General features: G+C 53.3%; 1 protein-coding gene across 3 annotated transcripts in view; it reads right to left on the minus strand.

The window, feature by feature from the left end:
- The window catches only part of KY (kyphoscoliosis peptidase), a 43,796-nt gene that overhangs the window by 11,595 nt on the left and 17,824 nt on the right, over window positions 1-14,377 (minus strand). For 2 of the 3 annotated variants that reach the window (XM_070577546.1, XM_070577547.1), the window contains 5 exons: window positions 14,204-14,278; window positions 12,057-12,119; window positions 9,073-9,155; window positions 6,417-6,525; window positions 5,261-5,378 (listed from right to left, as the gene is read on the minus strand). In XM_070577546.1, coding sequence (XP_070433647.1) covers window positions 5,261-5,378; window positions 6,417-6,525; window positions 9,073-9,155; window positions 12,057-12,119; window positions 14,204-14,278 — 448 coding nt within the window. Of the gene's footprint in view, window positions 1-5,260; window positions 5,379-6,416; window positions 6,526-9,072; window positions 9,156-12,056; window positions 12,120-13,282; window positions 13,428-14,203; window positions 14,279-14,377 lie in introns of all 3 variants that reach the window. The other variant, XM_070577548.1, reaches the window with a different exon arrangement.

Genomic DNA, 14,377 nt, shown 5'->3' on the forward strand with positions numbered 1-14,377 from the left:
GAGTATGGATAAGGGGAGTCCTGGGAACAATGAGGTTTAGAAAATGGCCTGCTTTGCAGTAAGGTGAATGGATTGAGTGCAGCTGTGGACCTCTGGACTCGCTGCCCACTGATGCTCGTCCTCCGCTCAGAGCCACCTGGAGTCAGGAAGGAAGGAAGAGCACCGACCATCCACGTGGCCTCCAAGATTGTGGTAAAATGGAGCAGGCGCTGATGGGGGCAGCATGGCTGGCTCACACTCTGCCTGAATGTCCTCCTAGGAGAAGCCATGTCCCTGGGCAGTGTGCCAGGGGGGTGTCCTCCCTCTGAGGGGGTGAAGTGGAGGGAAGATTAGAGAACCAATTAGGGGAGCAGGAGTGAGAGCCCCCGCCCCAAGCCTGGACAAGGCTGAAGGAGGGAGAAGTGAGAGGCAGGATGTCCACCTGGAGTGCTCCGGGCTGCAGTGGACATCACTGGGCCGAGCCAGGGGATCAGGACTCTACTCCCAGCTCTAGCTGTCACCTCCAGTGTGACCTTGCCAGCCTCACCATGGGCCAAAGGAAAGGTTGGCATTATGTGATCTCTGGGGGTCGATTCTCCTCTGACAGGCTGAGGAGAGCCTGGGAGGCTGTGGGGAATGCCTGGGGCAGAATAAAGATGAAAAAATAGGCTCAGCTGTAAGCTATGCCATGCTCGATGTCATGTGAGGGTATTTTATTACCTAGCAGCAATGTGCAAGATGAATTGGACAAAGAAGTCACACTGTAAAGCATTATTATTAATAATCCGTAATTCTCATGCAAAATTGTGGGACTAGTAATTCTAGCTGCTGGTTGCTAGTCAGGATGACGCAAGACCATTTTATGTCATCAAAAGATCACTGACCACACATACTATGTGCAAAGCACTATACCAGGCATGAGCGAATAAAATACCATTATGCTAGGCTATGCTAAGGTATGCTATAATATAATAACTACTGTAACATAATAAAATAAAATACTCCAAAAATAAAGCTCACTGGCTGCCCTAGATGTGCTCATGGTTGGAGGCGGGGGCAGATATGTGAGCCATCGCTAGAGCGCTGGTGATAAGCACAGCCCTGGGGAACCCAAGGGAAGAGGAATTTGCTGGAAAGAGCTGGGAGAACACTGAAGAAGGGGCAGGGGATGAGAAATGTTTCCACGTCCGAAATAGCTCTGACCAGTCATCCTAGAGCCCAAAATATCACCCAAGGAGATCTAATAACTTCAGACTGCAGAATCTTGGCTTTTACTTTTGACGTTTTTGAAAACCCCAATGCCAGTGATATTAATTGAGGAGGCGGTGGATCCAGACCGTGACCGTCATTTTACACAGAGATGGTCCAGGTCCCGCCGTAGGATGGCTGAGCTGTTTGGGGAGGGCAGTGCACCCTGCCCACATCAGGTTTTGACCAGAGCCGACCCCCAACTCTGATCACGTCTCCGGGGATGTCTGAGCCACAGGGGAAAAAAGGGAGGGGGAGAGACCGCAGCTGTGGGAGAGGCAACGAAGACCACTCTTTTTTTTGGTATCTTATTGAAAATATTGAGATTTCTAGTAGTGAAATGAGGAAATATGGTTTTATTAACTTTAAGCCCAATAGTCACTTTAACTGGGCAAGCATATGTGAATTAGAAATTTTAGGGTCTTGCTGTTCCCGAAACATTGGTCCTCAAGAAGGTTAACATTACTGCAATAAAGCTAAATTCTAAACTGACAAAAAAAATGGTGTTTTCTATACTGCACAGAACAAGCATCACCATGACTATGTTTCATAATTTACGTAGTTGATTTCCTATAAATTTGACAGCGTCTTTCTCTTTCTGCTGTGTGTTCCCCTTTCTCTTCTCTTACACCACCCTTATGGCAAGGTCAGTACCTGTAATCACAGCAATAATTCTTTCTCCAGGGCCCTGTTTAGAGCCCCATGAGGTGTCACCTCAGGGACCTCTTCTCTGACCTGTGATGAGTCAGCTGTTCAGAGAGGGAGGCTGACTTGCCTGGGGACACACAGCCAGCCAGTGGCCTTATCAGCACCAGGGCTCAGTTGTCCTGATGCACAGTTCTGAAGACTTTGCAATTCACCAGTCCTTTTGTACACCAAGATTTGTTTTAATCTATAAACTTATGGGTGGTGTACAGAGCGAAAGTAAAGGAGGGTTTGCTGTAGTGACATAATTGGTCTTTGCGAGCATTATCCTTCGGTGTATCTGTAACGGTGGGGGGAATTTAGAGGTCCTATTCTGAGGCCCTATGTGACAAAGTCAGGTTTGGGGATAATTTAAGGTTATTCGATGTATCTGCCTCTCCCAGGAGCCTTAGACACTCACTCCCCAGCCTCTGCGGCCTTTGGAGCCAAGTGATGCTTTGGGATTATCAGGGACATCATGCTGAGTGGAAGCATGCCACTGCTCTTGCTCTCTGTGACAGCTGGAGGATGGATGGAAAACCGCTGACATCTGAGTGGTGACAACCAGTCCCCTCAGCACCAAAGCCTCAAACTGGTAATAAGCTCCTGGCTTTATCAAAATTTCTGGAAAATCTGCTACCTGGTGGTGGTGGAGATGTGATAACCGGGGTGGGGGGGGGCGTTGGGGGGACGTTCTAGAGGCTGACTCGGTGGCAGGAAACTGGGGAATTAATCTTGGCCCCTGAGTGAGAATTAAGCAAAATACATTAAGCTTGTGGGGAACTGAGGCAAAAGGAGAGACCTCAATGCTGGACGATAGAAAGTCAGAAAGAAATGGGACCAGCAGTTACAAGCAATAATACCAACAAAAAACCTCACATCAGTTACTTGGGAAAGACGATGAGGAAAGGAATGATGCTGCAAAAATATCTGAATTCCCCACCAAATTACTTTATTAAATCAGTATTTAATGAGGCCATTGCAGAGAGGCGGAATGGACTGGCAGAAGTAATGATGGCCATGTGGGTACAACTCTTGCTAAGAGGCCACTCTGACAACTAAGCAAGAATAAATCAGCAAGTGTGGATTACATGTCTTCGATTATTAAGGAATCAGCTAACAAATTTACCAAACCTTCAGCAGTTATTTTAAAGGTAAGGGGAATTAGGAAAGTGATACATGCATGAGGCTACTGATCTTTACAGCAAAAGTTGAAGGAATTCAGGCAACTGGGAGGTATTGGGCAATGTGAAGAAGCTTGTACATGGTAACTGCCAGGTTGCAACCTAACTTTAAATGATGCAAAATTTTGGACTGTGTTTTAATGATCAGCTGCAGGCCAGAATATGGCCATTGTTAAGCATCTGAACCAGGCCAAAAAGCTGACAGTTTCATTCAAGGCAAGTGTCAATTTTCTGAGTCTATGTGGGTTTACGTGATGGTAGCAAAGTTCCACAGAGCAAAACCGCTCTAGTACTCAAGAAAGGCAAGAAAGGTTTAAAAAAACAACCCCAAACTCAGGTTAGAAAACCCAAAACTGAATGTTCTCCTTTAGTCCTGCAGTCCTGCCACTAGGCAGTACAGCCCCCAGGGTACAGATGGGGAAACTGAGGCTCCAAGAGGTTAAGTGCCCTCCCAAAGGAACAAAACTAGGTAGTGGTAAAGCAAGGACTGGAAGTTAAGGACAGGTAAACTGAGGACTGGAGAAGTCTAGCACTGCTTCTGTGCCATGCTGGGAAGCTTGTACTGGATAAAGAAGGATATATTCTGCGACTTGAAAACCCTGAGTGTTTTTGAATTTGCAAATTCAGAGGAAAATAATTATGTTCTGAAAGATGCTAGGCACAAATAAAGCTACAAACAGATAGACGGTTATTCCATTATTTAAAAAGAGAATAAGGCCTATTTCAGATGAGTCTTGTGTATAAGGTGTGCTGACGAGGGAGGGAGAGCTGGTGGGCTGTCCTGGAGTGGGGCCTGGAAGGAGCAGTGGGGAGAAGGGAGCAGCGAGCATGAGGAGCTGAAGTGTGGGCAGCGTCAAGGGTGCAGGGCTGGAAGGGCAGGTGACGTTAGATTTTGGAGGCCTGGGGAGCCTGGGCAGGGGGGGTGGTGAGGATCCCAGTGCCTGGAGAGGCCCAAAGGCACGTGGGGGCACGTGGGTCTGGGGTGGGGATGGCGCTGGGAACATGCAGGGTGGAGAGGCTGCTCTGGCAGTGTGGATGGGGAGCGGAGGGGCCAGCATCTTCTGCACCCTGACCTGCCCTGGGTCCCTCTGGGGCTGTGGTCTCAGGGATGGGCCTTAGAGGTGAGGGAAGAGAAGAAGAGAGGGCGAGCAGGAGGGTTGGAGCAACATAGGGCCAGGCGCCTGTCCATGCTTGGCGGTGGTGATGGGGGTGGGAGGCCGTACAACTGGGGGTCAGGCCAGGAATAGGCTGTGTGCCCCCCAGGAGCAGGATGTCTTGCGGCTGCCCGTGCAACACTGACACATCACAGCTGCTGCCTGTGGACTCTAAGTGTTTGTTGCTATGCTTCAGTCCTGTGGGCTGACAGCTGGGTGCCTGAGAAGACCCTTCCCAGAAGCCTGCAGAGACACTGGGCAGCAGTCCATCCACCCCCCGTGGAGGGCGCTTTTTGGTGGCCCACAGGGCTGGCCGATTACTTCTTGGGGAGCCCAGCAGACCTCAGAGAGTGGGCCCAGGAAGCTGCAGGGGTCAGCGGGGCTCCCCTAGCCTTGAATCTGTCTCGAGGTCACTCGGAACCAGCAATAAATTTCCTTACCAGCCACGTGCCTGCTGTCACCCCTGCTGGCAACCTGGCCAGTGCTCACTTCCAGAGCAATGACAATGGAGCCCAGAGGCTCCAAGAGAGAAGCTGCCTCCTCGTTATTCAGCTTTTCCAACTGACACATCTTTCCAGGTAGGAGAGTGTTTGTCTCCCCCGAGAGAGGTCCCCTGCGCCAGCCCCGAGGACAGCCTTTCACAGTCCCCTTGGCGACAGCAGCCACCGTCCTCCCGTTCCTAGATCTGCCATTCTTCTAACCTTCAGCTGCACAGAGATGGGAGAAGGTGGAAAAAGGGCCTTTTATAACGAAATTATCTCTGTGCATTCATCTGCCATTATGTTAATGCATCGCGAAGCCCGGCAGATGGTACAAAGTCAATTATGCTGGTGTTAAAAAGGGAGAAATTGACCTTTTCAGGACTCACTTGGATTCCAGGACAGAGTTTGCAAACTCAGGTTTCAGGCCTGGCATGTGGGCGAAGGCATACAGTGCTTTGGAAGGGGAAAGATGGGGGGCCGGGGTGGTCAGCCCTGGGGCTGCCTGCCTTTCCCCAGACTCCTCTCGTACCTGCACATTTTCTCAAAGAGCCCGGCGTAGCCGTCACAGTTGGTCTTCTGGGTCCGCAGGATGTCAGTGGGTTTGAAGGCCTGGCGGTCCTTCTCCTGGGCCGCCTCGATGTCGTACTCTGGAGGGCAGAGGAGGAGGCCGTGAGAAGCCAGGTCCTGGGAGGCTGGTGCAGAGGAGGCGGGGGGGTTCCACTGCCCGCAGCACTGCCCCCGCCCTCGGCTGTGCTTTCTGCATCATTTGGGCTGACCTCCCTCAGGCCCAGGAGAAGCCACTGTGGGCTGAGTGGGGCAAGAGCTTGCCCAGGCTGAGCTGCTGGAGTTGGGGTGGGAAGAGGTGGCCCCTCAGGCACTATGGCCCGTGTCAGGTGAGTTCATCCTCTCAGCTGCTGCATCCTAACTCCTGCTCTGGGAGGACGAAGGAAGAGCCCAGTGGCAGCGGGTCAGGAAAGCCCTACTGGTCATAATGTCACAGGGAAAATACCGGGTCTACCTCACCACCTGGCTCCTCCATCGACTGCAAGGGACTAGCAACCAACATGGGGCTTGGTTTGACCTGCTGAGACTCCCAAGGCTGTCCGGTGCCGAGCTGTGGGCAGCTGCACAGGCCCAGGCCCCTGAGGTGGCTCTGAGAACCTGGAGACTGGGCTGAGATCGTGGCCAAGGTCACCGATGTGGGAATAGGGAGCAGGGACAAGAGAGCCTGCCCTTCCTGGTGCTGGTACTTTAAGAGGCTGGTGGTGTTGCAGTAACTTTTCAAACAGCTGTGACTCCTCCCCAACCGATGGTCATCCTTCTTGGAGATGACCTTCTGTCCTGAGTTCTCATCTCTGTGGAGCAGGTTTCCCAGGAAGCCAGGGCTGAGGGAAGGCTGCCCCTGGATGAGGGCCTCAGCTCTGGCCACTGGCTGTGGGCAAAGGGCCACAAGGGATCCCCCAGCCAACGACCCTTCATGGAGAACATTAGCACACGGCGAGCTTTACCCTCCTCGGTTAGTCTTTGGTTATTCAACCCAGCCATCTGGGAACCCCTCTCCTCCACCTTCCATCTCACTCCACACACTGTGATCGAGTGAGTCCCAGAGACCCTCCCCTGGGAACAGGGGCCAGCAGGAAGTGGCATCCAGGGATCCCAGCACAGTGGGCCGCAGGTGGGCCTACCTATGTGGTGGCAGATCCAGATCCAGATGGCACGGACCCTCTCCAGGTCACTGTGGGCCTCCTGGAGCAGGTCGCTCACCAGCTCATCCAGGCCACTCTTGACCGTCACCTGGGGAGTTATTGCTTAATGGGTACAGAGTTTCTGTTTAGGGTGAGGAAAGCATTTGGAAGTAGATAGTCGTGATGGTTGTACAACACTGTAAATGTAATTAACGTCACTGAGTTGTACACTTAAAAATGATTCAAATGGCAATATTATGTTATATATATTTTACTACAATAATAAAAAAGAAGAAATTAGGTTTTCTCACAGGAACCCTCAGGAGGAAACAGGGTTGGTGTTGCTGGAAAGGCAGCCTGACCATGTTCAATCTTTGCTGAGAAGCCCGGGTGACTGGGGGTCAGTTCCTGCATTAATTGCCCCTGCCTTCCTCAGCCTCCAGCCCAGGGTACTCCCTGGCCTCGTTGTCTCCTGGAGCCACTGCCCACATCTGAACTCCAGGACTTTCTGCCTCCGACATGCCCAGCTGCCCCCACTTCCTTTTCCTCCAGCTTCAACTCCATAGTCCTGTCTTTTCCCCTCTCCTGGGGCCTGGAACAGCGCTGACACATGGCAGGCCTGCACTGTGACAGCCTGGCTGACTCCCGACTTAGCCCCAGACTTTGGTCCTATGGCTTCTGCTCCTTTGGTCCCATCCTCTAGGTGGCAGCTTGCTCCGACCATCCACTGCTCTGTGGCTGGATCTCTGGCCTCAGCTGGGCTCCTGGCACTGCTCTCTGAGCCTGGCCAGCAGCCTGTCCCATCCCCTCTGGCAGCCATTACAACATACCCCACCCTCCTCAGACTCTGGACACTCGTGCCCCTCTCACTCCCCTCACTCCGGCAGATGACCTGGCCTCCGGCTCCACGAGGCCCTGGTGGGACTTCCTTACTTCCTGCTCCCCATCTTTCCTCTCTCTCGCCTGCTCAGCAGCCTCTCTGTTGGCCTGGAGTCCAGGCCTCCTGCCTTTGGAGGGCCTGCTCCTCCTCAAGGCATGCCCTTGCTCGCCTGTGTCCTGCTCCCCCTTCTGTCCTGGCTGTCCCTTCCCCTCCTGTCTGCCTGTCTCTTCCAAGCGGCCCCCAATCTCTCTCTCAGGACACCCCACGCCTAGCCTCCCCTTCTTTGCCAGGCTCCTGTGGGGTCTCCTCTCCATTTGTGCATCAGCCAGACTCCAGCAGGCTGAGGCCTCCAACCCTCCTCTGAACTGCCCCTCCGGAAGTAAGAAGTACCTTGGTGCCGGTGCCGGTGCCCATGTAGTGAAAACGAGTCTGTGCTACCTTCGCCTGACCAGACTACACAGCTCCCCTTGGGAGCCCCTCCCTGCACCTTCCAGCACACTGATCCTTCCTGGCCTTGCCCAGCCTCTTTGGTGGCCTCAGGCCCTGTGGACCTCCTGTCCTGCCCTCCCCAAGATGACACCCACCCAATGGCCTCAGCTCTTAGCTAAATCTGATGGCTCCCGAATCAGTGTTTTGGGCCCAGACCTCTCCAGGCTGGAAACAGCTCCCAGCTCGGATACAGCTCTGGCCCAGTGGTCTTTTCCACTGGACGTGCCACAGGTCCTAGAGCCCATCGCTCCCTAAGCAAATTGATCACTCTCCCCGCCCCCCAACTTGCTCCTTCTCCCTTGCTCCCTGTGGTGAGGAATTGCCCCACCCTCCCTCCCTCCCTCAGTCCAGCGCCCCGGAGCCCCTCTCCTGCCTTCCGCCTCACTCCATACCCACTGCGGACCGCGGCCTTCCTCTCCGCCTCTAGCTCAGCGCTGACCTTTCGGGTTCTCTCTGTTCTCAATGTCCTCGCTTATCCAGGTCATGCCTCCTGCCAAGACAGCCCGATGTCCCCCTACTGACGTCCCTGCCTCTAATCTGACTTGATCCCTGCTCTATCCATCCACTCACCAATTCAACAAACAAGGATCCTGAGTACCTACTACGTGCCAACCACAGGGTGGTCTTTCTCAGACTAGACAGTCTCCCTGTCTACTGTCCCAGGATGACTCACTCTGATGTCAGCAATGGGTCCAGATCCTTGGCCCCTCCTACCAGACTGTGTGGGGAGGCTCTTGCCTGGCTCCCAGGACCCCAGTGTGTCCCTGGTGCTTCAGCTCTTGTAGCTGCCCTTCCTCACCCTAGATGTGCCCAGACCCAGAGGAGTGAGAGCTCAGAGCCCATGTGCCCCAGGGGTGAGCGTGGCTGTGGTCACAATGGGGGCTGGCCATCTGCATCCATGGCCAGCCCCAATCCTCATGTTCTCTTCTTTCATGGTCTGGGGCTGGCATGGCTCAGCAGTAGCAATGCCCAAATGGGCAGGGGGAGGGCAGGATAGGGCTGGCCAGAGGGGCCTGCCAATGGGGCGGCCACAGGGGCTGTAGTCTGGGGTGGGAGTGCCAGGATCGTGGGTAGGGTAGGGGGATGGAATAGCCTTTGGTGCTGGGCAGGGGCCTCTGCCTTGGGCCTTCTGTCCCCCACCTATTTGCTGTGAAAGACACCCATGGCCATTCCTCCAAGGGGCTCAGAACACTCTCAGGAGGGGTCTGGGGAGAGGCTTTGCTACCCTGGCTTGGGGAACTCCAGCCACGCTAGAGGCCCCGTGGGGAGAGGGGCTGGCTCTCCTACCTGTGAGGCATAGGTGTCCAGTTTCTCAAACTGCCGCAGGTCCAGGGGCATGGATTTCAGGCTGGACCGATCCCAGGGGTAGGCTGGAAACACAAGCAGGCAGCTGCTGAGACCTGCTGACGAGGGCTGCCTGGCCCAGGCCTCATCTTTTTGAGGAGCTATGACTGCCTGACCTTCCACATGATTCCCAAAGTCTGGAACACTGCTCCCAGCGCTCTATTTCCTAGAGGGTTTCTTGGTCTCATTGGTTTGGGAACTATGGCGACTCCTCTGGTCCTCTTGGAGACTCACAGGGAACGTGAGCCTATCTGTAGCCCCAAGGGGTCAGCGATAAAGAGACTGATCTCACCTCAACAGGCTTGCTGCCCCTAGTCCGATGGGTGATGGAATCCCCTTCTCCCCACCCTTGGGTTTTCTGCAGATTCCCTGTTAACTTTCCCAGGAATGAGCGCTCTGTGGAAAGTGTCCAGGCAATGTTGCTAGCCCCTGATGAGCTCAGGGTGGGAGGGTCCTGCCACAGCCACGGTGCCTGGTGGAGAGGGGCTACAGAGCACCCTGGGGGTAGGAGGAGGGTGCGGGAGGGCCGGGCCATCTGGGCCCCCATTGGGGGAGGTGGGTCTGGCACTCAGACAGGTTTCCTTCCTTACCCATGGTCAACTGGCAATAGAAGACCCCAAGAAAGCCAAGTGTGTTCTGGCAACAGGCACCCAAGGTACCGTGGGGGAGCCCTTGAGGCTGTGCCTTGTAGCCATTCATCCAAGTCTAGCCTTTCTCACAGGAAGCCTGGACACAGGACAGCCCTCATCAGCTGTTGCAGGGCTAACTGACCAGTGGTCAGACCAACAGATGGACAGACAGCAGACCTCTGTCCAAGCCCAGAAGAGAGCCTGGGCTTGGCCAGGATCCTTCTTATTCAAGGCCCCCTGAGCCAGGCTGACCAAAATCAGGCAAATTTGGTGGGAGACAGGGAGGGGGTGAGAGGAGGATGGGGCGAAAGGGGACAATCCCCTGACTCATGTGGACTCACCCACCTCTCAGCCTGCCATGTCAGGAGACTCTGAGTGTCGGGTGAGTGAGGGGAGCTGGTGGGGCCCCAGGGTATGGCAGTACCTTGGGAAGAGCAGAGTGACTGGGCAAGTGCCTGGTGGGGCTGCATGAGGCCAGGGTTCTAGTCGGGGCCAGACCTCCACCTCACTAGGGGGCGCTGGACCCAGACACCAGGCCTCAGGCGCATATCTACGGGGCTCCTGGGAGAGTGAAAGAGATGGTGGGTCACGTTGTAAGGTCGTTGTCACTACTCTCCGGGGCTGTGGGGTGCAGGGTGGGGGTCCTCGCAGGCAAGTGCGGGAGCAGGGGAATGAAGCTTCTCTGCCCCGTGGGGGGCTACAGCTGCATTTGTCCACATCCCTGAGGGTCTCTTACTCCCGTGCTGTAGACCCAAGAGATGTGGTAAGAGGGTGGGGGGGAGTTACCACCAGCTCTGGCCCGAGCTGCCCCACGACCCCCTGGGAGTGTGGGATGAGAGGCAGTGCTGGTGGTTAGGGAGCTGGCCAATGCTGGCCACCGAGGAGATCCCTGCCCACAGTCAAGCACTTCCCCACTGTCCAAGGTCTGTTCCTATTAGGAACCAGGCCTTCTTCCTTCTCAGCCTCACTCTGCTCCCCTACTTCCTGCTGACACACTCTCTGGGGGGGTTTGGTCTCTTTGACTGGAAGCCCCTGACTGGGTTCTCGCCATAGCACATCCTCTGACATATCCAGGATCTGAGGGCTGTTCCTCTCTTGAGACGGGGCAGGGCGTGCTGTGGGCAGGCAGGCTACGGCTTCACCCAGCAACCTAGCATTTTCTTTCTTCATTTTTCTGCTCCTTCTACAAGAACCAAGACCTTTCCTGGACTCCCCTAAATCCTTTTGGCCTGTACAAGCTTACATTGGAGCTCCCTTGAAGCCCAGCGCCATTGTTGCTCACTCCTCGGGTGCTGGAGCTGGGATCTCTTGCCTCCCATTACTTAGATCACCATCAGTGCCCATCCTGTGTGGTCTGAGTGCAGCCCCGGCTCTGCCAGCCCTTCAGAAGGAGTGGAGACACAGCGGCTGGCCCTGCTGAGCTTCACACTTCTCAGCGCCCCTCCCTCTGCGGAATCTGGGCCTGCCATTCTCTGACAAGGACCATCACGGTGACCTAAGTGGATATGAAGTGGACCTATACAGTTAACAAGTTTCCACTCAGAACAGCTCTGCAAATGAGGTCTCCCCTGACCCCATTTAGAAGAAGGATGGCATTTCTAAAATGGGACTGAAAACCTGATTACTGGTTTTACCTTTTTTTTGTTTCCATGTTACAATATCTGAACATTAAAAATAATTGTAATGATTTATGCCTCATTAAATTTACCTTTTGAGCAGATTATATAAGATCCAAATATGATTTTGCATAAATACATTTAACGTACTAGTGGCGTTAACTAAAATTATTCTAATTTTCAAGCAAAACAACAGGAAGAAGTGCCAAGCTGCACCAACCCTTAGATGCCATCTGGTCTACTGAGGCCCAGAAAGGTGAGTGAGGGACAAAAGCAGGATTCGAACCAAGGTCATCTATCACCCAATTCAGGGTTTCCTCCTCTGCCCCCTCTGCTTATTCACAAGCCTCCTATCTCACAGATGTTTGGCATTCCATTTAAAGTTAACACAATTCTGAATTCTGTTCTCAATATGTTTCCTGAAATGGGCTGCGTTGTTATTGGTGGGTTTATCCTGTAGTTTTGGGATCCCATCTGGTGTGTGAGCTTTTCACTTCTCCACCTGTGTCCATGGCAGACATTGCCAATCAATCATGATACTCCTCTCCCCCCGGCCCGTAGCAGCCCCAGATCTCAGCACAGTGCCCTAGGGAGCCATTTCCAGTTGATGGATGATTGGCCCATGAGGCTAAACCAATTCGCCATCCCGGAGAATGGCTCTCAAGAAGGCTCTGTAACTTACCATGGGCGTCTTTCCCCCCAGGCTGCCGGGGTCTTGTGTTTCCATTTTTATCGCCTTGTAAACCTACAATATCCCAAAGGTCAGAAGTAGAGAAGACACTTCAGAAGACATAGAAATGCAAGCACAGACGAGTCTCTGTGTGGTGATCCTTGCCTCTGACCCCTCATCTTCACTCTCCTTGACTCTCCTTCTTGCAGCCTTCTTGCTCCCATCCCCACCCACCACTGAACTGCTGCTGGAACTGCCCTGGGCTTCCTGGTGAGGCAGAGGGAGGACCAGGAACCAGGGAAGGGATGATGAGAGAGAGGCCTGCAGTCTGGAGCAGAGGTGGAATTTGCTCTGACATCAACACTCTGGATTACTCAGTGAGCCCACCTGGAGCCTGATGCTCCTGCCCTCATCTGATCCTCCTGCCATCTCGGAACACAGCGGGAGATGCTGAGAGCACCAGCGAATTCCCTGCCAGAAAACCCCGGACAAGCACTGACCGAGGGCAGACAGGAAGTGGGGAGAGGGGAAGGCAGCTTGTGTGGAGCTCGAAACCCAGAAAGACCAAGTAATTATAAAATTATTCCTGGGGAATGTTCTAGGGCAATCAAATCCTATAAATCCAGGACTGTTACGGCAGAATGGTAACCAATTGTTATTAGACTCTATGGGCAACAGGAAAGAAATTTTTCCTGCTTATTTGAAACAAGATCAGGAAGATTCGGGTGGGCCCCTGTTGGAACCAGGAGGAGCTAGGGAGTGGGGATGCTAAGGTGGGTTGTTTTCTGCCCTTGAAGCCACTGTAGGCTGGAAATACAACAATGGAGGGTTGCAAATGTATCTAGGCCATTCTGAGGAACAATGGGCTTTTGTTTCTTGCACCTACATTTTGTTTCTGCAGTAGAGTGACAGGGGGTCAAAACAGTAGCCAGCATTTACTGCATCCTTACTGTGCCTGCCTTGTGCTTTATACTGACTATCTCATTTAACCTCACAACAATCCTATGAGGGACGTTGATTTACTTTCCTCCTTTTATAGATGAGGAAATTGAGGTCGAAAGAGAGGTTAAGCTACTTGCCTAAGGTCACAGAGCTGAGATCTGAACCCAGCTAGTTGACTCCCAGGGCCTGCCCTCTCTCCACCTGACTGCCCTCCTGAGGCCCTGACAGCCGAGGGCTGCAGGACTGGGCAGCCTTGGAGGAAGCACCTTGGCCCACAGAGTGGACACGGAGCGAACCTGAGCCTTGGCTGTTCTGCAGCCTCCATTCCTTGGCCGGCATTTCCCCAGGCCCTCTGTTTAGCCACAAGATGGACACATGCAGGGAGATGACCGAGAAGGGAGCGGAGGAGACATCGTGGACCCGGGCCTGGGCCTGTGCGCACTGCAGAGAAGGCAGCCAAGGACAGTGGTGAAGAGCACAGGCTTCAGTCGGTGCTCTTAACTGACCCACTTCTGACCCACTTCCTAGCTGGTGACTTAGACATTATTTCACCTCTCTGAGCCTCATTTTGCTGATTTAAAAAGTGGGGATAATACGAGTATGTATCAAAGGGGGTTAAAAAATTAAGGAGGGGCCGGCCCGGTGGTGCAGCGGTTAAGTTCGTATGTTCTGTTTCGGCAGCCCAGGGTTTTCTGGTTTGGATCCTGGGTGCAGACATGGCACTGCTTGGAAAGCCATGCTGTGGTAGGCGTCCCACATATAAAGTAGAGGAAGAGGGGCACAGATGTTAGCTCATGGCCAGTCTTCCTCAACAAAAAAGAGAAGGATTGGCAGCAGATGTTAGCTCAGGGCTAATCTTCCTCAAGAGAAAAAAAATTAAGGAATGTATAATGCTTAGCACAGTGCATGCCACTCTTCAGGCAGTCGATAAATGGTATGTAAAAACAATACCACCACTCGTGATGAAATTCATTTTTAGCTAAATGCCTTGTGTTACTCACACCTAATTACAGAGACTTAAGAACAGTGGTTGTTGGGTATGGAGAACAGAGTCTCCCAGGATGAAGCTGTCATACCTCTGCCTCTTTCCAGTGTGTAGGTCCAGGTCACTCCTCTACTTCCCCCCGGAAGATGGCCAGGCTGGGCTCTGGCCCTTCCAGCTGCCTTCAATCCTCCCTGCCAGACTTTCCCACACAAGCAGCTCTGTACGTACGTACATTTAGCCAAGGAGAACTTCTTGAGCAGCTGGGGCATGGCGTCTCGAGGGTGGACCTCCACAGTCAGCTGTGTCCCTGCAAAGGAATATGAGGTGATGCTCTCAGCCAGATGCTGCCAGGAAAGGGTGCAACATCTCATGACAGATGTTTGAACAACAAAATTCAATTGGTTTT

This window comes from Equus przewalskii, chromosome 15, assembly GCF_037783145.1.
Source record: "Equus przewalskii isolate Varuska chromosome 15, EquPr2, whole genome shotgun sequence".
Classification (NCBI taxonomy): Eukaryota; Metazoa; Chordata; class Mammalia; order Perissodactyla; family Equidae; genus Equus; species Equus przewalskii.